At 44.0% G+C, this 25,384-nt stretch overlaps 1 protein-coding gene across 5 annotated transcripts in view; it reads left to right on the forward strand.

Moving 5' to 3' along the window:
• Positions 1-24,870, forward strand: part of WASF3 (WASP family member 3) — a 45,215-nt gene extending 20,345 nt beyond the window's left edge. For 4 of the 5 annotated variants that reach the window (XM_073662461.1, XM_073662460.1, XM_073662462.1 and 1 more), the window contains 7 exons: positions 1,547-1,681; positions 4,973-5,126; positions 5,334-5,451; positions 6,070-6,245; positions 14,168-14,431; positions 15,894-16,249; positions 19,283-24,870. In XM_073662461.1, the coding sequence (XP_073518562.1) occupies positions 1,547-1,681; positions 4,973-5,126; positions 5,334-5,451; positions 6,070-6,245; positions 14,168-14,431; positions 15,894-16,249; positions 19,283-19,440 (1,361 nt within the window). In that variant the 3' untranslated portion in view covers positions 19,441-24,870. The remainder of the gene's footprint in view (positions 1-1,546; positions 1,682-4,972; positions 5,127-5,333; positions 5,452-6,069; positions 6,246-14,167; positions 14,432-15,893; positions 16,250-19,282) is intronic. The other variant, XM_073662459.1, reaches the window with a different exon arrangement.
• The last annotated feature ends 514 nt before the right edge of the window (positions 24,871-25,384 follow it).

Below are 25,384 nucleotides of genomic sequence, written 5' to 3' on the forward strand. Positions count from 1 at the left end.
GTATGGTACCCCTCATCCCCCCCCTCAATCCTGGCATGTATGGTACCCCTCATCCCCCCCTCAATCCTGGCATGTATGGTACCCCTCATCCCCCCCCTCAATCCTGGTATGTATGGTACCCCTCACCCCCCCCCCCCTCAATCCTGGTATGTATGGTACCCCTCACCCCCCCCCCCCCAATCCTGGTATGTATGGCACCTCTCACCCCCCCCTCACCCCCCCCCCAATCCTGGTATGTATGGCACCCCTCACCCCCCCCACCCCCAATCCTGGTATGTATGGCACCTCTCACCCCCCCCAATCCTGGTATGTATGGCACCCCCCCATCTCCCCCCAATCTTCCTGGTATGTATGGCCCCATCACTTCACACATAAAATGAACACTTATACTCACCCTCCATCTGCTCCAGCACTGTGTCCTGTTCCCCTGCAGCAGCTCATGTCAGCATCTGAGCAGCGCATGGCATCATAGCCATGCGTTCTCAGACGCTCATGTAAGTCTCCCCCCCCCCGAGTCGGTAAGCTGTAGGAACACCCCTCTTAAAGGGTGGTCCACTAATTGTGGTTGTGAAATAAAAGAAAGAGGCATGAATATTGTCTGTAAACAGTCTGATCAGGTGTAAATTAATGTTAGGTGAGGGGTAGACCTTCTCGATTAGCAAACAGATCGGATGTAGTATTTGGGGAGGTGTAGACCTCGTCTATGAGCAGTCGGAACGGGTGTAATGTTTGGGGAGGGGCAGACCTGGTCTATGAGCAGCCAGATGGGGTGTAATGTTTGGGGAGGGGCAGACCTGGTCTATGAGCAGTCAGATGGGGTGTACTGTTTGGGGAGGTGTAGACCTCGTCTATGAGCAGCCAGATGGGGTGTAATGTTTGGGGAGGAGTGGACCTCGTCTGAGCAGTCAGATGGGGTGTAATGTTTGGGGAGGGGCAGACCTGGTCTATGAGCAGTCAGATGGGGTGTAATGTTTGGGGAGGGGCAAACCTGGTCTGTGAGCAGTCAGATCGGGTGTACTGTTTGGGGAGGTGTAGACCTCGTCTATGAGCAGTCAGATGGGGTGTACTGTTAGACGAGGTCTACACCTCCCCAAACAGTACACCCCATCTGACTGCTCATAGACCAGGTCTGCCCGTCCCCAAACATTACACCCCATCTGACTGCTCATAGACTAGGTCTACACCTCCCCAATTAGCAGCCAGATGGGGTGTAATGTTTGGGGAGGGGCAGACCTGGTCTATGAGCAGTCAGATGGGGTGTAATGTTTGGGGAGGTGTAGACCTCTTCTATGAGCAGTCAGATGGGGTGTAATGTTTGGGGAGGGGCAGACCTGGTCTATGAGCAGTCAGATGGGGTGTAATGTTTGGGGGGGGGGCAGACCCAGTCTATGAGCAGTCAGATCGGGTGTACTGTTTGGGGAGGTGTAGACCTCTTCTATGAGCAGTCAGATCGGGTGTAATGTTTGGGGAAGAGTGGACCTCGTCTGAGCAGTCAGATCGTCTTTCCTTGCCAGCGCGTGTTGACGTATTTTCTCTCTCTCGGCAGGCAAACATGCAGAAGACATATTTGGCGAGTTGTTTAATGAGGCGAATACTTTCTACATCAGAGCAAATTCTCTTCAAGACAGAATTGATCGGCTCGCTGTCAAAGTCACCCAGCTGGATTCAACAGTGGAAGAGGGTGGGTGACGGCACAGAAGCCGCTCTATTGGAAGTGCATTACACAAATGCTATTAATTACCCGGCAGCAGCTGCCTCCTAGCAGGGGATCGCCGCCGTCTTCCTAGGACGCCCAGCCTGCCGTTCCTATATCAAATGTTAATTGGCTGACAACATATTGTAACTTGCCGTAGCTCTAGAATTGGTATGAAAACTTGATCAGACTAATTCGGAGCAGCCAAGCTTCCTCCCCCCACGCGCTGCACTCTCAGGAACTGCATTTATGGCACTTCCATCTTTCAGTTTGTCTCTCCCACATCGTTGTGGTTCATATAAATGCAGAATGTTGGAAGTTTTGCACATAGACAACACTGTTCCCTTCCAGCCTGGGGCTTGCACATGTTATTTATGATGTAATGATTTGCATTGTGTCTCTTTAAATCCCTGCTGTGCTCTGTTTTAAAGGGCATGTCCACCTCCGAGCAGTTATATTTGTAGAATTTACATAAAGTTCGAATCCAGTTGTAAATGATGCATTACTTTACATAATATTGTACTGATCCCGAGGTACAGCTTAGAAATAATTCACAACTTTACTGCTCGGCATTGGAAACGGTCAGCAATAGGCACATAAATGTTTTATAGCATTGTGTCCAACTCTTGAGACCCCCACTGATCCTGAGAACAGGGGTCCCAGAATGTAACGGAAGCAGCTTGACAACCGCTGTATTCACTTTTATGGTGGATTGCCGTTTTACCAGTCACATAGAAGTGAATGGAGCAGGGATCATGCATGGCAATTACTGCTCCTTTAATAAAAGTCACTTTGGGACCCCCATTTTAAGGACCTCTGGGAGTCCAAAGGGTCGGACGCCTGGTGATTATACTCTTATTTCTTACACTGTGGTAGTTGACATATATGTATTTGGTGGGAAGACCTCTAAGCTCAATAGCAGCAGTAGTTCTCTGCAGCTTCTTCTCTAGTGCCCTCCTAATAAGTACAGTTATGAAAATAACGTAACATTTTATTTTATACTCCATTTACATTTTAAGGGCTTCTCCAGAGCCCCCTGTAATCATTACCATCATGGTTAAAAAGCAAGAGTTATATTATTAGTCTATTTAATTTTTGGGGCTTCTTCTCTATTGCCCCCCCTAATCAGTACAGACATGGAAATAATAAGTTTTTTATAGGTTGACATTTTAGGGGCTACTTGTCTGGGTCCCACTTAATTAGTACAGAGTAATGAATGATTAACACCTTTGGATCTTCGGTTGATGGTTGAGTTCTTTTTTGGTAGCATTGAACATTCTGCCCAAAACAGTGATAAAGTATCTGCCGTGTTGAATGCAATGATGGAGACGAAGGGGGTTTTATTCTTTAATTAGGAAGTGTGGAGCTCGTTGAAAAGTAAATATTAATGGAGAGAACCAGGGCTGAGCCTGTGAGAAGGTAGAACAATATGTATGGTCTGTGCGTTGTTGTACCCTGCGGGTGATCCTGGAAGGTATTGGCTGTGAAATCTGTGTCCGATAGAAGCAATTCATGAGTGCGGATCATAGATTAGCAGCGGGGTAGACTAGCATCTGCGGAAAGGAAGGTGAGTACGATTTCTGGAGAGGCTTCAAGCTGTGAAATGGAATTAGTAGGTGAAAGAAGCCCCACTGGCAAGTCTGCCTCACTCACTATATACAAAGGCCAGACGGATGTTACTGATAGGAAGCGGAGAAGGAAACAATCGCATATAGAATGAGTAAGGTGGCGACGGTACAAGACCATGTGCAGTCATTGGCGTTGCACTCCGAGGGTTTGAAAGGCTGCGACACCATGGATTTGAATATTGCCTAATCCCCAGAATAGGACTGAATCAAATTTTATGAGAGACTGGTAATTATTTATTATACTTGTATAGCGTCATCATATTCCGCAGTGCCTACAGTCATCATAACTGTCCCCATCGGAGCTCACAATCTAGATTCCCTATCAGGATGTCTTTGGAGTGTGGGAGGAAACCGGAGAACCCGGAGGAAACTCACACAAACACTGGGAGAACATACAAACTCCTTGCAGATGTTGTCCTTGGTGGGATTTGAACACAGGACCCCAGTGCCTCACAGCAACAGTGCTAACCACTGAGCCACTGTATTCAGATATTTTGCTTCTATTTTAAATGCAGTCGTTTTAGGCGACACATGATTGGATGAAGGTTTTCTACCCATGTATCAATGCTACTTCCTGTAGCTATATGATTCTTTTGTCGGAAGGTGTGGATACAATTAACCACGTCCCACCTTGCACCTTTGTAGTGGGAACTATGTAACTACCATAAGTCACCATACTTAAACTGTGTAGTAATGACGCAGGTTCTGGAGCCGTGCTCACACCAGCTGTATTATACCGCTGCAGTGGTCAGGATTAGAGACTGCTCTGATCCCAGCTGGTTAACCCTTAGATTGCACTCTTGATTATGTCATATAAGTGGTTAAATAGAGGGAGGTATTTTTGCCAATCGCCCCACTTGTATCTAAACAGATTTACAGTAACGGATATGGTACACTGCAGTATTAAAGTATTGCAGTGTATTAAATGTGCGAGGATGGAATTTAAAAAGACCTGTTTTTTTTTTTTGTTAAATTAACTATACTTGGTATTGACCCATCTTTAGTAACCTGTTCAACAAAATAAACGCTGGAAATAAAGTGTACGATGTTTGTGAAAGGTGGTTTTCCAGATCATCAATATTAAATCGGTGGGGGTCCGACACGTGGCGACCCCTCTGATCAGCTATTTGCAGTGGCTGGATGTATACCGTGTATGGGGGGGGGGGGGGGGGGAGACTGTCATTCTCGGCTACCTGCCTGCCGGTAGTGGTGCGCTCCTGAATGACTGACAGTCTGGATCGGCAGCATGGTTGCACCGCCGTCCCGGACTCCTCAATTCTCCCATGCTGGTAGCAGAAGTGTTTTTGCCTCTGCAGCATCGGAAGAGCACAGGGGCACTGAAGCTGCTTTTCAATCCGGCCAACCTCAGAGCAGCACTTACAAGCTCTACAGCAAAGAGCCACCTATGTTAGACTGCTACGTGGTGGACATTCACTTTAAGAAAAGCATAGACCTTTGTTAGCTGGCTATTGTGGGTCTGTAGTGCTTATAGACACTTGCCCCGTGCCTGGATGTCTGGTTTCTCCTTAGGTAGTTGACACTAGAGGAGCGTGTCGGCTGTGTCCTCTTCCTCGCCCGTAGGGACATACCCTTGGAGCAGCTATGATATTTCTTTAATTAATCTTTGCTCTTGTTTTTTTTATAATTCTAGTTTCTCTACAAGATATCAACATGCGAAAGGCTTTCAAGAGTTCAACCATCCAAGATCAGCAAGTGGTCTCCAAAAACAGCATTCCCCATCCAATCACTGACCTCTACAACACCTGCGACAAGCCACCGCCCCTCAATATCCTCTCCCCATACAGGTACGCGACATTGTCACCTATGGAGAAGTGATGTCTGACTGACGCCAGCGATGGCTACAAGTCCTCAGATATGGGCTTCTAGAATAGGGACAGCGATTCCTGAATGGAAAAATCATTCTAGCAGAAACCTCTTGTATTTCTGTATGTCGCCAGCTCCCCTGGGAGTCTTGTAATTAACGTCCTTTTTTTTCACTTTTGTGCTGTCAGGGATGACAGAAAGGACGGCTTGAAGTTTTACACCGATCCTTCCTATTTCTTTGACCTTTGGAAGGAGAAGATGTTGCAAGACACAGAAGATAAAAGGAAAGAGAAAAGACGACAGAAGGTAGAGATGGTCAGAACGCGGATGGATGGTTTTCTCCCCACGGATTTATTGTTTTGTGTGTTTTCCAGAAAGCTAAAGGACATAATAGGGAGTCAAGCATTAAGTGCACACATTACAGTAATGAGGCAGCCGAAGGCACCTTCTGTGACTGTACCCCAGACTGGCTGTCATATAGGGCCATAGACAATGAGCTGGTTCTAAGGGCATAAAAGGCATAACAAGTGACCGAGGGGCCCATAGCAAAACTTGGAATGGCGTGGTGTGTCTGCCCACCCAACGTATGAGGCTCCAGCGTAGACATGGTGTACCCCCCCTGCAGTGAGACACCAGCACAGGTGTGGTACGCGCGCCCACCCAGCATGAGGCACCAGCACAGGTGTGGTACGCGCACCCACCCAGCATGAGGCACCAGCACAGGTGTGGTACGCGCACCCACCCAGCATGAGGCACCAGCACAGGTGTGGTACGCGCACCCGCACAGGTGTGGTACGCGCACCGTAAGAGTAACCATGGGGCAGTGTATTCATTCTATACATTTACCATTTATGTGCTGTACTGACTGACTATTAACATTATTAATTCAGTTTTATTTGACCCCATTTAATTTTCTTGTCTCAGGAACAGAAGCGCGTGGACGGCACGACTCGCGAAGTGAAAAAGGTCAGGAAAGCCAGGAACAGACGTCAGGAGTGGAACATTATGGCCTATGACAAAGAGCTCAGGCCTGACAACAGGCTGTCTCCAAACGTATACCAAGCAGCGTCCTCCGAGGGATCCATGTCCCCAGACACTAGGTCTGTCTGTAACTCTGTCATATCTCCGCCGTATCTTAGCATTGCACTGTGCTGTTTTAAATGACTGCTATCTAATGACTGGTCCCATCAATTGGATCACTTTTTTATGTGATTTGATTGATTATATATAATTTTGTATTTTTTATTTATTTTTTATGTTGCTTATTTAGATATACATTTTTTGTATTAACTTTAGGATTTCTTGAATCTGCAATTTGTTTGCACATATGCTTGCTCGCGATCAATATTCCTGCTGTTTAATTTTTCATCCCACATCAGCTCCCTATAGCGGTAACATCATGTCAACAGTGCATTTCACCACTCTATCCCGTCATCGAGCTCAGTGACTGGCTGGCTAGAGCACGAATGTCACCACTCTATCCCGTCATCGACCTCAGTGACTGGCTGGCTAGAGCACTGATGTCACCACTCTATCCAGTCTTCGAGCTCAGTGACTGGCTGGCTAGAGCACGAATGTCACCACTCTATCCCGTCATCGACCTCAGTGACTGGCTGGCTAGAGCACTAATGTCACCACTCTATCCCGTCATCGACCTCAGTGACTGGCTGGCTAGAGCACTGATGTCACCACTCTATCCAGTCTTCGAGCTCAGTGACTGGCTGGCTAGAGCACTGATGTCACCACTCTATCCCGTCATCGAGCTCAGTGACTGGCTGGCTAGAGCACTGATGTCACCACTCTATCCCGTCATCGAGCTCAGTGACTGGCTGGCTAGAGCACTGATGTCACCACTCTATCCCGTCATCGAGCTCAGTGACTGGCTGGCTAGAGCACTGATGTCACCACTCTATCCCGTCATCGAGCTCAGTGACTGGCTGGCTGGAGCACTGATGTCACCACTCTATCCCGTCATCGACCTCAGTGACTGGCTGGCTAGAGCACTGATGTCACCACTCTATTCCGTCATCGACCTCAGTGACTGGCTGGCTAGAGCACTGATGTCACCACTCTATCCCGTCATCGAGCTCAGTGACTGGCTGGCTACAGCACTGATGTCACCACTCTATCCCGTCATCGAGCTCAGTGACTGGCTGGCTAGAGCACTGATGTCACCACTCTATCCAGTCATCGACCTCAGTGACTGGCTGGCTAGAGCACTGATGTCACCACTCTGTCCGGTCATCGAGCTTAGTGACTGGCTGGCTAGAGCACTGATGTCACCACTCTGTCCGATCATCGAGCTCAGTGACTGTCTGGCTACAGCACTGATGTCACCACTCTGTCCATTTATTGCGCTCAGTGGTGCATGCATGGAGCTCAGCGTAACGTGATGTTGACATGATGTCCCTGGTCTAGTCACAACCGTCGGGAGTGGAGCAGTGGTAGGAATACCTGATTGACCGCTTTACTGAAATGAGAACTCCCTTAATACTTGATAATCCATGTAACCAAATTATATGGCAGAAAATTATTTTGCTCTTATCAGCTTTTAGAGAATTGGCAGCACACGTGGACTTCTGCCCCCATAGCAAGTATTTAGTGCACATCTCTGCCATGTTGTATGCTCCTGGCTATCTGCTTGCTGATATTTGTGCGCCCTGATCAGGACAGGCTTTCATTCATGGGCGCTAGATTTAAATTACAAGACTTTATTTTAAATAATTAGCAGTCAACAAGTGAGCATAGTCTGTAGCTAAAGTGCAAGCACCTCCAGATCACCATGCCTGTGATACGCACCGAAGGATTGACTATCTGGTGGCATCATGGTGGTTCAGGCTCCTCCAGAGAAACTCAATGTGAACATTTACTGGAGACAAAATAGGAGAAGGGTTAGTTGCATTTATTTCATTGCATTGGACTTCTGCCTGTAGTGTGGTGGCGCTAGTGGAGTTTGCATGGTTTGCACAAATAAGGAAATATATATACACTGCTCAAAAAATAATAAAGGGAACACTCAAATAACACATCATAGATCTGAATGAATGAAATATTCTCATTGAATACTTTGTTCTGTACAAAGTTGAATGTGCTGACAACAAAATCACACAAAAATCATCAATGGAAATTAAATTTATTAACCAATGGAGGCCTGGATTTGTAATCACCCCCAAAATTAAAGTGGAAAAACACACTACAGGCTGATCCAACTTTGATATAATGTCCTTAAAACAAGTCAAAATGAGGCTCAGTATTGTGTGTGTAGCCTCCACGTGCCTGTATGACCTCCCTACAACGCCTGGGCATGCTCCTGATGAGGTTGCGGATGGTCTCCTGTGGGATCTCCTCCCAGACCTGGACTAAAGCATCCGCCAACTCCTGGACAGTCTGTGGTGCAACGTGATGTTGGTGGATGGAGCGAGACATGATGTCCCAGATGTGCTCAATCGGATTCAGGTCTGGGGAACGGGCGGGCCAGTCCATAGCTTCAATGCCTTCATCTTGCAGGAACTGCTGACACACTCCATCCACATGAGGTCTAGCATTGTCCTGCATTAGGAGGAACCCAGGACCAACCGCACCAGCATATGGTCTCACAAGGGGTCTGAGGATCTCCTCTCGATACCTAATGGCAGTCAGGCTACCTCTGGCGACCACATAGAGGGCTGTGCGGCCCTCCAAAGAAATGCCACCCCACACCATTACTGACCCACTGCCAAACCGGTCATGCTGAAGGATGTTGCAGGCAGCAGATCGCTTTCCACGGCGTTTCCAGACTGTCACGTCTGTCACATGTGATCAGTGTGAACCTGCTTTCATCTGTGAAGAGCACAGGGTGCCAGTGGCGACTTTGCCAATCCTGTTGCTCTGTGGCAAATGCCAAGCGTCCTGCACGATGTTGGGCTGTGAGCACAACCCCCATCTGTGGACGTCGGGCCCTCATACCATCCGCATGGAGTCGGTTTCTAACCGTTTGTGCAGACACATGCTCATTTGTGGCCTGCTGGAGGTCATTTTGCAGGACTCTGGCAGTGTTCCTCCTTGCACAAAGGCGGAGGTAGCGGTCCTGCTGCTGGGTTGTTGCCCTCCACGTCTCCTGGTGTACTGGCCTGTCTCCTGGTAGCGCCTCCAGCCTCTGGACACTACGCTGACAGACACAGTAAACTGTCTTGCCACAGCTCGCATTGATGTGCCATTCTGGATGAGCTGCTCTACCTGAGCAACTTCTGTGGGTTGTAGAGTCCGTCTCATGCTACCACGAGTGTGAAAGCACAACCAACATTCAAAAGTGACCAAAACATCAGCCAGAAAGCATTGGTACTGAGATGTGGTCTGTGTCCCCACCTGCAGAACCACTCCTTTATTGAGGGTGTCTTGATAATTGCCAATAATTTCCATCTATTGTCTATTCCATTTGCACAACAGCATGTGAAATTGATTGTCAATCAGTGTTGCTTCCTAAGTGGACAGTTTGATTTCACAGAAGTTTGATTTACTTGGAGTTATATTCTGTTGTTTAAATGTTCCCTTTATTTTTTTGAGCAATGTGTATGTACTGTATATGTATATACTGTACAGACCAAAAGTTTAGACACACCTCATTTAAAGATTTTTCTGTATTTTCATGAGTTTGAAAATTGTACATTCACACTGAAGGCATCAAAACTATGAATTAACACATGTGGAATTATATACTTAACAAAAAAGTGTGAAACAACTGAAAATATATCTTATATTCTAGGTTCTTCAAAGTAGCCACCTTTTGCTTTGATGACTGCTTTGCACACTCTTGGCATTCTCTTGATGAGCTTCAAGAGGTAGTCACCTTAAATGGTTTTCACTTGCCCTGTCAGGTTTAATAAGTGGGATTTCTTGCCTTATAAATGGGGTTGGGACCATCAGTTGTGTTGTGCAGAAGTCAAGTGGATACACAGCTGATAGTCCTACTGAATAGGCTGTTAGCTGCTTTTTTCTTGCCATAATACAAATTCTAAGTAAAGAAAAACGAGTGGCCATCATTACTTTAAGAAATGAAGGTCAGTCAGTGCGAAAAATTGGGCAAACTTTGAAAGTGTCCCCAAGTGCAGTTGCAAAAACCATCAAGCGCTACAAAGAAACTGGCTCACATGAGGACCGCCCCAGGAAAGGAAGACCAAGAGTCACCTCTGCTTCTGAGGATAAGTTTATCCGAGTCTCCAGCCTCAGAAATCGCAGGTTAACAGCAGCTCAGATTAGAGACCAGGTCAATGCCACACAGAGTTCTAGCAGCAGACACATCTCTACAACAACTATTAAGAGGAGACTTTGTGCAGCAGGCCTTCATGGTAAAATAGCTGCTAGGAAACCACTGCTAAGGACAGGCAACAAGCAGAAGAGACTTGTTTGGGCTAAAGAACACAAGGAATGGACATTAGACCAGTGGAAATCTGTGCTTTGGTCTGATGAGTCCAAATTTGAGATCTTTGGTTCCAACCACCGTGTCTTTGTGCGACGCAGAAAAGGTGAACGGATGGACTCTACATGCCTGGTTCCCACCGTGAAACATGGAGTAGGAGGTGTGATGGTGTGGGGGTGCTTTGCTGGTGACACTGTTGGGGATTTATTCAAAATTGAAGGCATGCTGAACCAGCATGGCTACCACAGCATCTTGCAGCAGCATGCTATTCCATCCGGTTTGCATTTAGTTGGACCATCATTTATTTTTCAACAGGACAATGACCCCAAACACACCTCCAGGCTGTGTAAGGGCTATTTGACCAAGAGGGAGAGTGATGGGGTGCTACACCAGATGACCTGGCCTCCACATTCACCAGACCTGAACCCAATCGAGATGGTTTGGGGTGAGCTGGACCGCAGAGTGAAGACAAAAAGGCCAACAAGTGCTAAGCATCTCTGGGAACTCCTTCAAGATTGTTGGAAGACCATTTCCGGTGATTACCTCTTGAAGCTCATCAAGAGAATGCCAAGAGTGTGCAAAGCAGTCATCAAAGCAAAAGGTGGCTACTTTGAAGAACCTAGAATATGACATATTTTCAGTTGCTTCATATATATATATATATATATATATATATATATATATATATATCATTAAAGTAGTCCCTTATCCGCAGATTAATAGACAGTGGCCCACATGTTGTTAATTAGTTTTTGTTGAAAACGGATCTCCATAAAATTGCAGTTTGCACTGCAACTTGTAAGTGTTACAATTTGTGTAAATATTTACTTTTTATTACATCATACGCATGAAAATTTGAACGTTTTCAGTTAGCCTAGTTTTTAATAAATGGAACATTTCTCCATGATTTCTGACTTTGTATGGACCAGTTTGTCAAAAACGGAGTGGACTCCACATCTTTTTAGGCATTTATTGAGACTGGAGTCAGAAAATGTCAAATTTTTTGGCAAATCTGTGTTTTTTGCTTTTTTTTTTTTTTAAATATTTTCTGACTTTAAAACTGTCCAGAATGCACCAAATGTATTAAGAGGCACGCACATTTTAATATATTTGGCCCAATTTACTCCGTCTTTTTTTTATTTTTTATTTAGACTGGTGTCCAACAATCCGCCTCATCTTTATTGTAAGGTTGCAATGCAGTGCGTTATTTATTTTATTTTGGACTTTTAATAAAACTGCCCCAGAGTGAGAATAATTTTGGGTACTTTTACGATAAAATACTAACATGTGGCTCTATTCCACCATTAATATTGCTTAAAGGGAATCTGTCAGTAAACCTTTCACTAAAAAGCAAGAGGTAGGGTAAAACCTCTCCAATGCCCACTTCATCGCTCTACTACACAACGTCCCCTTGGTTCTCTACTGTCCATCAAGAAGTAGGGGCAGCATTTTTGGGAAGAAGCAAAGAGAAGCCATAGACTGCAAGTGCACCAATGTGCCCACCTGTGCACTTGCAAACCGAATTTGAATAAATGAATGAATGAATAAATGCCGAATTTTGGGATGATGTAGGAAATTGGTATCACTGGATAGTTCACCCTATGCAATGCTGCGTTATCTCTGGTTTCTTAGTGATGGTCTTAGTCACAGAATGGGCAAGACCTCTCTCCTAAAGCTGCCCATACACTATACAGGGTGGGCCATTTATATGGATACACCTAAATTAAATGGGAATGGTTGGTGATACCAACTTCCTGTTTGTGGCACATTAGTATATGGGAGGGGGAAAACTTTTCCAGATGGGTGGTGACCATGGTGGCCATTTTGAAGTCAGCCATTTTGGATCCAACTTTATTTTTTTCAATGGGAAGAGGGTCATGTGACACATCAGACTTATTGAGAATTTCGTAAGAAACACAATGGTGTGCTTGGTTTTAACTTAACTTTATTTTTTCAGGAGTTTTTTATAAGTTTATGACCACTTATAAAATGTGTTCAAAGTGCTGCCCATTGTGTTGGATTGTCAATGCAACCCTCTTCTCCCACTCTTGACACACTGATAGCAACACAGCAGAAGAAATGCTAGCACAGGCTTCCAGTATCCGTTGTTTCAGATGCTGCACATCTCGTATCTTCACAACATAGACAATTACCTTCAGATGACCCCAACGATAAAAGTCTAAGGAGGTCAGATCGGGAGACCTTGGTGGCCATTCACCTGGCCCACGACGACCAATCCACTTTCCAGGAAACTGTTCATGTAGGAATGCTCGGACCTGACACCCATAATGTGGTGGTGCACCATCTTGTTGGAAAAACTCAGTTTCCTCAGTTTTCCCCCTCCCATATACTAATGTGCCACAAACAGGAAGTTGATATCACCAACCATTCCCATTTTATTTAGGTGTATCCATATAAATGGCCCACCCTGTAGATTTCAGACTGCTAAAAAGAGGCCAATTTATCCATTTCCTACCGACAATTGATGTCGCTTCATGACACAAACTAGCAGAAACTACAACTAAAGGCAAACATCAGTAGAGACTTCATTATCCTTTTTCTTTTGTGTCAGGCGTGTGACAATATTTGGAAAGATACTCTTATTAAATGAGAATTTTTGCACCCCATGAATAAAATCCCACCCAGGTCATAGATCAAGGCAGGGGTCAATTGGTGAATGACCGCCTCTAGAGACCAAACATGAACTATAAAGTTGCAATTTGGTATATATACCGTAAGCGGAGATTGTTCGCTCGTTTAGTGATTTGACCGACAAAAATACTAAATGGGTATGGCAGTCAGTGATTGGATGATGGTGTTCTGCGATAATGGCTCAGTAGTAGTTTGGAGCATTGGAACGAGGACATATCTGATTCACATCATTCATCGCTGTTATTGCAAATGCTGCTGTTCATATAAAAGTGAGAAATTTATTATCGAACATTTTACCACAAAATTTGTGTGTTCCAAATAATTAGCACTTATGGGATTTGGAAATTGAGCACAATTGCGCTCCGTGCACGGTGTTCACACAGACAGAAGATCCATGTGACCATCGCTATTCAACCATTTTATTCCCGATTCTCGTCCTGTACAAACACTTGTCTGACATCGTTTTAAACGAACCCCAAGTTACTTAGAGCTGTTGTCTGATATCTCCAGTGTATGGCGGCTTAAGTCACAGTAGATAGAACGGTTTTCTCTAGAGCTCGTGCCAACAAAAGCTGACTATGTATGACAGACAACTAGTGTCGTTTTCTTTTTTTCCTCCCTTTCCTCCTGTCATGCTGCGGTAACGGCGGACCCCTTAGGAAATATCAGACTTTACCTATGGGAATGCTTCCGCAAACATGACATACGCTGAAACTTAGGGCTACAGACGACCATGATTAAATCCACTATCTGTATAAGCTTCATCAGTTCTATCCTCCGTGATGGCATGTTACGGAGTTTACTAAATGAATTAATTTCACTAATGGGCTGACAGCGTGATGTTATATTTCCCATATAAAGCTAAATGACTACGTGTTGTGATTTTTTTTTTTTTTTTTTACCCTTCTAGCATGAAAATGTCATTGTTCATATCCCTAGCTAGTGGCATCTAATTTTTTTATTTTCTGTCCTCAGGTCTCATGTATCGGATTTGACGGAATACTCCTTTCCTGCAACCCCAAACCACTCCATTCACCAACATGCCATGACCCCAACTTACGTCGGATCAGGAGAGTCGCTGCATCATGTAGGCATCAATCAAGTTCACGAACATGATTACAGATCCTCCACTGGCACGCTAAGGCATGGAACACTGAGTAGACCACAACAACCGCCGCCACCACCACCACCGACTATGGATGGGCCTCATCCACCTCCCCTAACTTCTACTGAGTGCAGGTAATGCTCCTTTTTGAAACCAATCTGATTAAAAGCTGCTGTTCAGCATTTTTTTTTTTTGCCTGGATAGTAGAGTGTGGCAAAAACATTCACAGAACCTTAGTCAATCGGACACATCGGCATTTTGGACCAGCACTCTACAAACCTCTTGCCGGCATCCCTAGCATCTGTTCTGATTAGTGGGCCCACCACAACGTCGTTGTCGTAGTGCGACACACCCCAATGTCGCTCCAGGCCTACTAATCGGAACATGCACCGGGATGCCAACAGGTAGAAGGTGGTTTGCAGAATTCTGATTGCTATCACCTACCGATATGGCTGCCGGTTCATGGTCTTGCTAATCTTTTTGCTCAACTCTGCCAAATATTGATGCAAAGGCTATTGTTACATTATAATGTAGAGGCTCTTGTGTGCCTCTGTTCTTGTTTGATGTACTTTTTTTAAGTTGTCAGCTATATTAATCCCTGTTTCCATTATACAGTGTACATCTCCCATGATGAACTATGCTTTGTGGAGGGAGGCATACTCAATACTTTATCGGGAAGTGTGTGTAAATTTGATGACTTGTTAAAGGAGTTGTCCGAGATTAGAAAAACATGGCAGCTTTCCTTCAGAAACCGCTCCACACCTGTTTATGGGTTGTCTGGTATTGCAACTTGGCCCCATTGAAGTGAATGGCGCCGAGCTGCCGTACCACAACTCATGGTCAATGGTGGGGCTGTATCTGAAATAAAGACCTCTTTTTCTGAACCTGGATGCTCCTTTTATGACCATGCAACTGTACAAAAACTATTCAGCCATTATCAAGAAGCAACCAATTTACTCACATTTTTCTATAATCTTTTTAAAGCCATTGCAATTGTTGGAAAGTGGCTGCTTCTCAGACAAATTTCATGTGACCCCTACCATGCGTTCTATCTGGGTAGATTAGCGATCTAAAACTGCTGTCCTTTGTCTTTCACTGCAAAATCTCAGTACACCCTTTATGATGCATATTCAGCTTGTCTTCCCTTCCTCCTGCTGGTGATGGGTTTCTCCCTGTCAGTCCTTTTAAGCTGAAGGCAGGGAGAGCAGTATGAAGCTGCATGCCATACGATACAATGGAGATTGTGCACACAACACTCCCCAGATAATATAGATACTGAGTAAGAAGAGGTTTATAACTTTGTTCGTAACCCCTGTACCTTGCATCAATTCTCGTATATAAGCTGCATGGTATGTACTTTATTGTACTGTATCAATCATTTCCAGAAATATTTGTAGTGGCGTTTCATGCAGAATTGCAGCTTAATGACAGCACATGTTTATCTGCAGATTTGTTTGATTTTTATGGCTTACATTAACAATTTACTTCTAAATAGAAGGGTTACTTTTGGTTTCAAAATAAAAACACAATATTTAAGGCTAAACCATATCAGAGAAATAGGAGATACCAGGCTAATGATCTGAAATATTTTCTTAGACGGGTTCTGCCGGCCCAGATGATGGAATATTATCCTGCTGGATCACCACCCCCAGCCCCACCAGTCATTCCTTCAGCTCAGACTGCTTTTGTTAGTCCACTTCAGCACCCAGTCCCTGGATCTCCTGGATTATCTGGGTCTCCATATGCACCTTCTCCACCTCCTGGTGGCTTCAGCATTTCTGCTGTTACGGGGCCTCCTCCAGCACCTCCAGGGCCACCATCATCCGTTCTATCTCTCTCTTCATCTCCGATGCACTTCGCCAAAGTGTTAGAAGCAAAACGTCTCGATGGTGCCCAGCTCCTTGGCCTCACCAGTGATGCCCGCAGTGATCTCCTCTCTGCTATTAGGATGGGTGAGTAAACATCCTGCCAATGAAAGAGCATGTTTTGTCAGTCTTGCTGTACTTTTCCTGGGGCCGCCAACTTGTGTTTTTGGATTTTTGCAGGCAGAATATGGGTGCTAAAACACTTTTTATTATAGCCTTGGAGAAAACGTTTCAGTGTACTGGAGCTTCTTCTGGGGTTACCCTTTTTATTTGAGAAAACAATGGGTGGCCACAGACAAAGGATTTTACTAAATTATTATTAAAAATGCTGCGAAGTGTTCCTGATAGCCGCTAAAGGAGCTGACCTTCCAGGAAAAGTCAGGTCCGAATTTCTGGATGGTGGGATCCAGTCATGCAGAGCAAAATCCAACAATCCTCCACATCCCTCTTCAACATGAAAGTGAGATCTCGCTCTTTGAACTAAACCAGCGCTGCTCCATCATTTACTGAGCTGGTTCTGATTAATGACCTCATTAGAGCGGTTTCTGTTTGGTAGCAGCTTAGTATAAGATGTAGCAGTGCTGGTTTAGTTAAAAAAAAGCGAGATGTCACTTTAACGTTGAAGTGGGCCATGGAGGATTGTGGTATCCCGCTTTCCATGCCGAGATCCCACAACCCAGAAGTTTGAACTGAACTTTTGCTAGCAATCGGACAGCGGGATTTAACACGCGCCAGCCGGAAGCCCCAGTCACGTGATCGGGAGGTGCCGATGGGTTGGCATCACAGCCGGGGGTCTGCAGAAGACCCCTGTGTGTCTGTAATTGTGAATCTCCTGTGAACACCGGCCTGTGGCTGATGTTCATATGAGATCATGATGTTTATTATACATAGCGGGGCTGAAGCACTGCTATGTGTAGCACAGACAATCGCAGCTTCAAGTCCCCTAAGGAAACTATTAAAAACAGTAAGAAGTGGGGGAAAAAAAGTTTTAAAAAATATGAAAAAAAACCCACAAGTTCAACTCACCCCACTTTTTGCTCCATTGAAAATAAAGTAAAAAAAATAAAATGCACATATTGGGTATCGCTGCGTTCAGATCAAAATATAAAGTAAATTAATCCGATATGTAAACAGCATAACGAGAAAGAGAAATCAGAACGTTAGAATTTATTTTTTGGGGGGCTGCCGCAACATTGCAATAAAATATAGTCTATCAAAACATTGTATCTACCCCCACATGGTATCGATGGAAACGTGAGCTCGGGGTGCAAAAAATAAAAATAAGCGATCACCCAGCCCCACATCCTGAAAAATGAAACTCTACAGGTCTCGGAAAATGGCGACAAACACACAAACTTTTTTTCATACAATTTTTTTTTTTCACTACTTAAATAAAAAAAAATAAAAAAAAACTATTAATGTTTGGTATCTGCGTACTCGTACTGACCTGGAGAATCAGATTACCAGGTCAGTTTTGCCATATAGGGAACATAGTTTTTTTGCGTTTCTTATTAACTATTTTGGAATTGCACTTTTTTTTTTTTTTTTTTAAATTTTACCACATTTGGAATATGTTCCCGCTTTCCCGTGCACTAGATGGTAAAATGCATGGTGTCGTTCAAAAGTACAAGCCCTCATACGTCTATACTGACGGAAAATTAAAAAAAAAAAAGTTAATCCTCTTAGAAGAAGGGTAAGAAAAAAAAGCAGAAAATGGCCTGGTGGTGAAGGGGTTAAATAGGGCAGCGGCACACTGGTGATACATACTCTTTAAGGCTCTGTTCACATGTTTAGGAACTAGGTTCTGCCCGTTATATATTATTTTAACCCCATACCTACATAGAACACTCAAATCACTAATTTTTTAATGGAGAAACACCAGAAAATGTCCCTTTTTGTTAGTAACAGAATTAACTGGAAGAGGTAAAACCTGAATACATTAAGGCGCTGGTCTGTCGGCACTATTGGTCCTGATAGAGGTGTAGAGAGGTTTAAACATGAATGAGAAAATGTTGTGCTAGAGGAATTTAATGTGGATGTATAACTATACAGCAGAAAACTAAAAAGCCAAAACACTAGCGCAATCCAATTTAATGCTGGGTTTTCATGTGCCTCCAATGATGTGAAAATGGTCCTGAGTAGTCATCAAACTTTTTAACCAGTTTCTACTGCAAAACTGGTGGGACTGATCCAAAAAAAGAACGTAGCATGCGGCGCTTTCGGATTCAGCTCCTTGAAGAGTCCGGTGCTACAGCTCATAGGCCAGATGAATAGGAGCATTCCTACAGAATAATATAGGGTCAGATCTCACATCACTTTCCTTCTGCCATATTTGTAGAATGCTAGAAGGAAATAAAACCCAGAAGTTAGAACTGGGCCTAAATAGATGTTTTGAGAAATAATTCTGAACTTTACAGGAAAGAGACGTTGCTTCCCAACTTTCTTGTGCAAAAAGCAACTCTATTCTTCATGGGATTGCTGCCGAGGCACTTTTACATGACTTGAGATAAGTAAACCTTTTGTGGAAGCAAAAATAGGGATACAAGAAATACTCGAAAGGGTTGTCCGGTCTTCACAGACTTATCAGGTCACTCTGTGACTGCAGACTTAAGAATCCTTACTGCGTGCGTACCGCACATTATCGGGATACATTGGTATTGCCGGCAAGGGAGGGCAGTATGCATACTTCTGGCCACATTCCAACTAGACTTGTCCAGCCTTGCTCAGTTTACTTTTATTGCACAAGGAATGTCTAGTTGGCATGTGATCACACGTATGCAAATACAGGAGAATCCTGACACGCTGCGTGCTGTGAGGATTCATTAATCTGCAGTCACATAGAATAACTGCAGACTTGTGCCCCAAGGATGGACAACCCCTTTAAGTTTTTATTATCTGGAAGTAACAGCATTTTGGTAAGCACTATCTCTGCTGCAGATTTTCATTCCTTTTTTTCCTTTGCCTGCATATAACTACCAACCGTAGCTTGCAGTCACCACACAGAGAAGCCGTACTCTCCGCTGAGCAGCCTTGATTGTTAGTATGACTGTCAGGATGGCGCTGATTTGTGTAGTGAAAGTACTTCCCGATCTCACTGTTAGGTTTATTTCTTCTATGCAGGAATCCAGCTGAAAAAAGTACAAGAGCAGCGTGAACAAGAAGCCAAGCGAGAACCGGTTGGAAATGATGTGGCAACAATCCTGTCCAGACGGATCGCCGTGGAGTACAGCGACTCCGAGGATGATTCAGAGCTTGATGAAAATGACTGGTCCGACTGATCTCATCGCCTGCTCCCCGGATCGGGGTGTCTGTCGGAGCTCGCTATCCAGTTGTCGGGCTTGAATCCAGTTGATCTTATAGTATTCCTCCAGCTGATATGTCTGCATGGAAAAAGCGAAGGTCCATGGCAAGCATGAATAATGTTACGAATCTATCTAGTCTGTATGTGACATAGGTAACAAGGACTCGGTATGCCTTAGCGAACTGCACAAAGGTGTAAATGTATTGGGCATTATAGGAATTTGTAGTCAATTGTTTATTATTTGTAAGCATAATCTCCCACAGCGGAAACTCAGGGACACATTCTGATAGTACAGGAGTAATGCAGGAGTCACAGGTGGCTTTTCTGTAGATCCGGCTCCAGTATTTTACAGGTAAGCTCGAAGTGTGGTGATCACAAGAGTGGAAAGAGGATCCATTCTGCAAAAACCTTACATTGGTGATTAATTTACCGCAGAGTACACTAATGCACAATGTGACAAGCACTAGGGCACAATAATGGCTGCTGAGCTGACGATCGGTCAGCCATCCTGATTCAGTCAAGTCTAAAGTTTCAAGCAACTTTGCAAACATGGTTGGATTTCTTTTATTTTTCCCATTATATACAGTAATCTCAAGGTTGTATGTGGGGTGTTGAAGCTTGATCTTTCAAGGGGATGGCATACAAGCAACATTTATCACATGAACACTAGATAGGTGATAGGTGTATGCCTCCTGGGGGTCCCACAGGGCTTTAAATGGAACAGTAGTCATGCATGTGTCACACCACTCTGTGGGACTCATGGAGATAGCCGTGCTCTTTGTCAGTTCCATATGCTTTGAATGCAGTGGCATGGCATGTGGACACATACTCAATCACTATTCTCATCTGTGGAGGTGGGATCTCCAGCAATCCAACCCCTATGACCTATCCTTTCGAAAGATGATAGGTTTTGATTCCTGGGACATCCCTGAATCAGACCTGCTTGTAGGAAAACATCTAGAACTCTTATTACCATGGAGTGAAGACAAAAACGTGTGGGGTAGTCTGGGCGGTGCCAGTGGATATCAGGTGTCCGGACACAGGTTGGAAGAAAGGTTTTATTGCAACAATGCGTTTCGCAGTTGATCCATCTCCTTCAGGTACATCATGTACCTGAAGGAGCTGGATCAATTACGAAATGAACTGTTTCAATAAAACCTGTCTCCGGACACCTTATATCCACTGGCAGCGCTTGGAATATCCTGCAAGTTTTTGTCTTCACCCTGTAGTCTCTCTTCAGTTCCTACAGTCATGGTTCCAGGAACCAGCAGTCGGAGCTACAGCCGCCCATAGTGGATCTATCTAAACCTTTCACAGTGTTGTGCCTGCTGTGCACAAACTATCCAGGTGAGCAGTGCACATTTACTCATTGAACACCCAGATCTGTTGCGCCACACATGAGAGTTCTTACATGTAGAGCTCTTATTCCAGCAGTTATTCTGCACTACTCGCTTCCGCACTGGGAGCGGCAGGTATCGTGCACCTGTCTTATGTGACCCGGCAGATATCTGTGTAGACCGAAGTCAGATTGATTTTTTTTTTTTTTTTGTAATTTTTATTATTTGTTTTTTTTCTTGACACCAATGACAGTTCAGTTTACATGTTAACCCTTTCACTATGAATTGCCTATATATTGAGGCTGATTACGTAATCCTGTCTAATATAGAGACAGTGTAAACTTTAGACTAGACAGTTTATCAGTGTCTCAAGCTGGTGATACATTTTGTGCATCTTTAGGCACATTTCTCTTACTTTCCACCAGCTCTCTATTGGGCCTAGTTTATTTCAAGATTTTGGGTCAAGATTTTGGTGCACATTGTTGCATTTTAGGCCTTGCCCAGTCCAGCTAAGTCCTAACCCTTTCCCATTAAGCCACACTCACTTGTGGTTTTGACTGGTACTATAGCCGACAAAACCATTCAATAAGAGTGGCTCAGTTTACAGAAGTCCTATATTCTCAAATTGTCTACAATCCCTTCAAAGGGGTTGTACGGGACAATAAATTTTTGTTTTTACTATGTGCCTAAGAACTAACGCAAGTAGTTGCTACATACCTGCCCGTTGTGCCCACCGCCGATCCCTGCCAGCTTCGAGGGCTCACAGACCACTCCTTCCGGTGATTCAGTGGCTTCCGCTGACGTCATGTCTACAGGGGAGCAGTTTCTCTTCTGCTCTGTTGACGGTGCGTGACTGCCGATGTAATTCGAATTGACAGCCAGCTCCCCGCTGCCTTATTGTGGGGAGCCCACTGATAATCCGCATGATGTCGACAGAGCAGCCCGGAAAAGGAAGAGCTGCTCTGTTGACTTGGAGCAGCTGAATTACCGGCAGAAGCGGTCAATGACAGCGCTGAGATTGGACCAGGCAGGTAGTTGACTGTTAAAAACTACCATAGTAAAAAAAAAAAAAAAAAAAAGTAAACTGGTCTTTGACAACCCCCTTTAACAATAATGTTTTAAACCCTTTAAAAGTCATCATACATGTATTGTTTTCAGTATTCTACAGGTTTTTTTTTTTTTTTTAATCTTAAAAGCTGTGAAATGGTAAAACTGTTGGATAATTATGTTAAGAGAATGAATGTCATCAGAAACTGACCTATTGTTTAAATTAGGGTGCATGTATTCTTTAAAAAAAAAATGTCTGTTTTTTTTTTTTTCCAAATCACCATATGTATTTAAAATAAAGTTGAAATCTTGCAATTTTCACACTCTTAAGCTAATTCTTAGATCCATGAAGACTGGCATTTTTCAAACCAGGTTTAGTTAATTTGGCACATCTTACTCCAGCGTACTGCTCATCAAGAGGTATGTGTGTCTTAATTTGGCGCTTTTAAAGGCCATGCACTACTGCAAGTCCAATCAGACTGTAGTACATTTCTATTCTAATTTACTCTACTCTTCTGGTGCAAATTATGATTTTCCCAGCCACGCTCTGTCACACCCCTCCGGCTAGGGACAGGCTTAGGCCACGGCCCCACTATCAGTATTTGGTCAGTATTCGGTCAGTATTTTTTCTCAGTAGTGGGAGCCAAAACCAGGTGAGGAACAATCAGAGAAAAGGTATAATAGAAACAAGTCACCAATTCTACATCTATCACCCACTCCTGGTTTTGGGTCCAACCCCTGAGAAAAAATACTGACCGAATACTGATAGTGGGGCCATGGCCTACAGCTACAAGTTGTGCAAAAATGTGACTCGTTACAGTTTTGCTCCACAATTCTAGTGAAAACTGATATATCGGGGCCTTGCTTCCTTTTTTTTTTTTATAGAAGACTTTTCAGCAGCCCCATTATCATCGCAGGCAGGATTACAATGACAGGTAAACATTTATAAACCGCTGATAACACAGGATCCACCAATCACAATAGGCGATGCCACAGCTGACCCTTCTCCCTCTCCCTTCACAGTGACCTTTGCACATGATCATTAGATGCTTCCATACAAAAGACGCGGTCTTAGCCAGTCTATTGGTGCTAATGTACGTGTGGATTACCAAAAAAAAATACGAGTTAGAGTAGCTCCAGGAACCAGCGTGAAAATTGAAAGATTTCTAAAAAAACAAACAAAAAATAACACGCAAACCAGATTTATACAATGGGTAATTTTTTTTGACACATTCCCTTTAAAGTTTGAGTGCAGAATACTGTGGTCATACTTGCTGTAGGTAAGATCTTTTTTTGCTTTTTGTAACACTAATTTTCTGTTGTATAGAATAGATTATAATTTAATATTTTGTTAATATAATCCGTTAACAGTAATTTCAGTCCGTGTAATTGCTACTGAAAGTAAGTTTCCCACACAGAATGCCTGTATGTTGTCTGTAATTTGCGAAATGTCGCCCCCTTCACTGTCTCACTGCGCTGTTCTTGCGCTCGGTATTGCAGCTCTGTCCCATGCACTTCAATGGGAAGAATCTGTAATACCAGATGCCGCAGATAATAAAGGTATGGAGCGGTGCCTGGTAATGAAGAGGACATGGCACTCGCTGGAGTGTACTGCAGCCGATTCAAGAGCTGATTGGCAGGGGTGTCAAGAGTCAACCCGCCTACAAATGATATATTGATGATCTTTCTGGGGTCACAAAGTTTAAAGGACTGCATAGCGCAAAGAGATAAATATTTTCTAGAGTTCAATGACTAGAATTTCAGGGCCCTACACATTCCCCATAGCGCTGCTGGCAGCAGAATTTATTGAGCAAAGGGCTTTCTTAGTTGCCTTGCAAAAATTAACCAAAGCAAATTTTCTAAAGTGGAACCACTAAAGTTGGGTTCCAGTAGTCTGGCCCTAACTTCGGTCTTTAATCACACCAGTCCCTCTGTTCATTTCGTTCCAAAACTACAGGCATGAAAATTGGCACCGATGTTTTTCCAAAATTCTCCCACTGAGAAAACAGTAACTCTGATGTATGCGTAATTTGGAATTCCTGGCAAGAAAACATTCAAAGTGGCTCCAGTGGCCAAACCCCCATATATGTTACACTAAAGCTGGCCAAACCTGCCAATATCAACCAGATCATCTGACAGTCCAATGTGTATGGGGTCTCCTCATGATGTCGGGGGGAGAGAAGGGGCCGGTGTGTCAGAAGTCTGATCCTGCAGAAATGCAGCCATGTTTTCTTATTTTGGGTCTGTGATTATTAGTCAACCAGTAGGCTTCGTCCTGGTGAATATTGCAGCCTCTACTCAGCTAAAATGACTTTTTTATTGAAATGTCCTAGAAAAATATGCACAATTAGCATTACTCATATGATGGCTCAAGTCACTACTGATTCCTGCCATGGTTTTACAATGTATAAAAGGGCTAATTTTTACTGTATTTAGTAAGTACTAAGCGACTAGTATAAAACTGTAAATTATTGTTATGATAGGTATACATTGAGAATAAATGTGTTTCTTAGTCAAAGACTACCAGTATTCCATGTTCTACGTTTATACTCTAAAGCTGTATTTGCACGTGTTGATTGCGGCCATTAAACAACCGCCAATTGGTTAGATACAAGCTCATCTACAGTGGTTTGATGGCCTGTTTAGACTGGTTGACAGCATGTCCATGCGCCCTAAATGATGAAACTAGCACACAGGCATAACTGAGAGGCAGAATTTCAACTCCGGGCCGGCAAGCCATTGGACAATGGCATGGATGAATGCATGCTTGGAAAGGAAGTTCCAGTACCTACAGTACTGGTAGAATGCTGATGAAGATGAACCACCCGCTTAAAAAGACTGGTTGGCAAACTATAGTCAGATGCACTTCCTGGGCTCTAGTAAGTGCATCAAAAGCAGTTTAGCCCTGTACACTCTCCTCCCCGACTCCTCACCAAATCGCTATATGTAAAATACATCCAGAAGATGTATACATGTTCTGCATGTATTGTAAATATCTATAGGTGGTCCCTTCTTTTTACGTGTGTGTGTGTGTGTGTGTATGTGTATATATTTATTTTGTGTATTAAATATATTTACATGTGGGTTTTTTCCCCCCTATCTTCTGGTCTTCACCTATTATGAAGCTGTGACTTTTTTTTTTCCTTTTTTGACTTCTGTGAAACAGCTGCTCTTTCCTTGTACACTCCGGGCAGGTTAGTTCACACTTGTCGGTGAAGCTGTGACTATCGGACACTTCATCATTCTGTGAACCCCTGGAAGATGTTGGCCCTATGGCCAGACTGCAGCCGCTGCCATCTCGTGCAGGAGAACAGAATCACTCGCCCTGGGTATATGAAATGATCACTAATGGACGGCGGTGCATTGTGGATACACACTGAACGAACACATGGTAGCTTCAATATCTGCAACAAATTGTGCAGTTTTTGTTGTGTATTTCATTATGGAAATGCTGCGGATTTGCAGGAAATTTCACCGTTTGCGTTGCATAAATCCACAGGCTGCAAATTGGAAATCTAGACTTGGGTCAATTTACAC

Source organism: Phyllobates terribilis, unplaced genomic scaffold (genome assembly GCF_046119375.1).
Source record: "Phyllobates terribilis strain yellow unplaced genomic scaffold, ASM4611937v1 Scaffold_2__4_contigs__length_985480577, whole genome shotgun sequence".
NCBI classification, from domain to species: Eukaryota; Metazoa; Chordata; class Amphibia; order Anura; family Dendrobatidae; genus Phyllobates; species Phyllobates terribilis.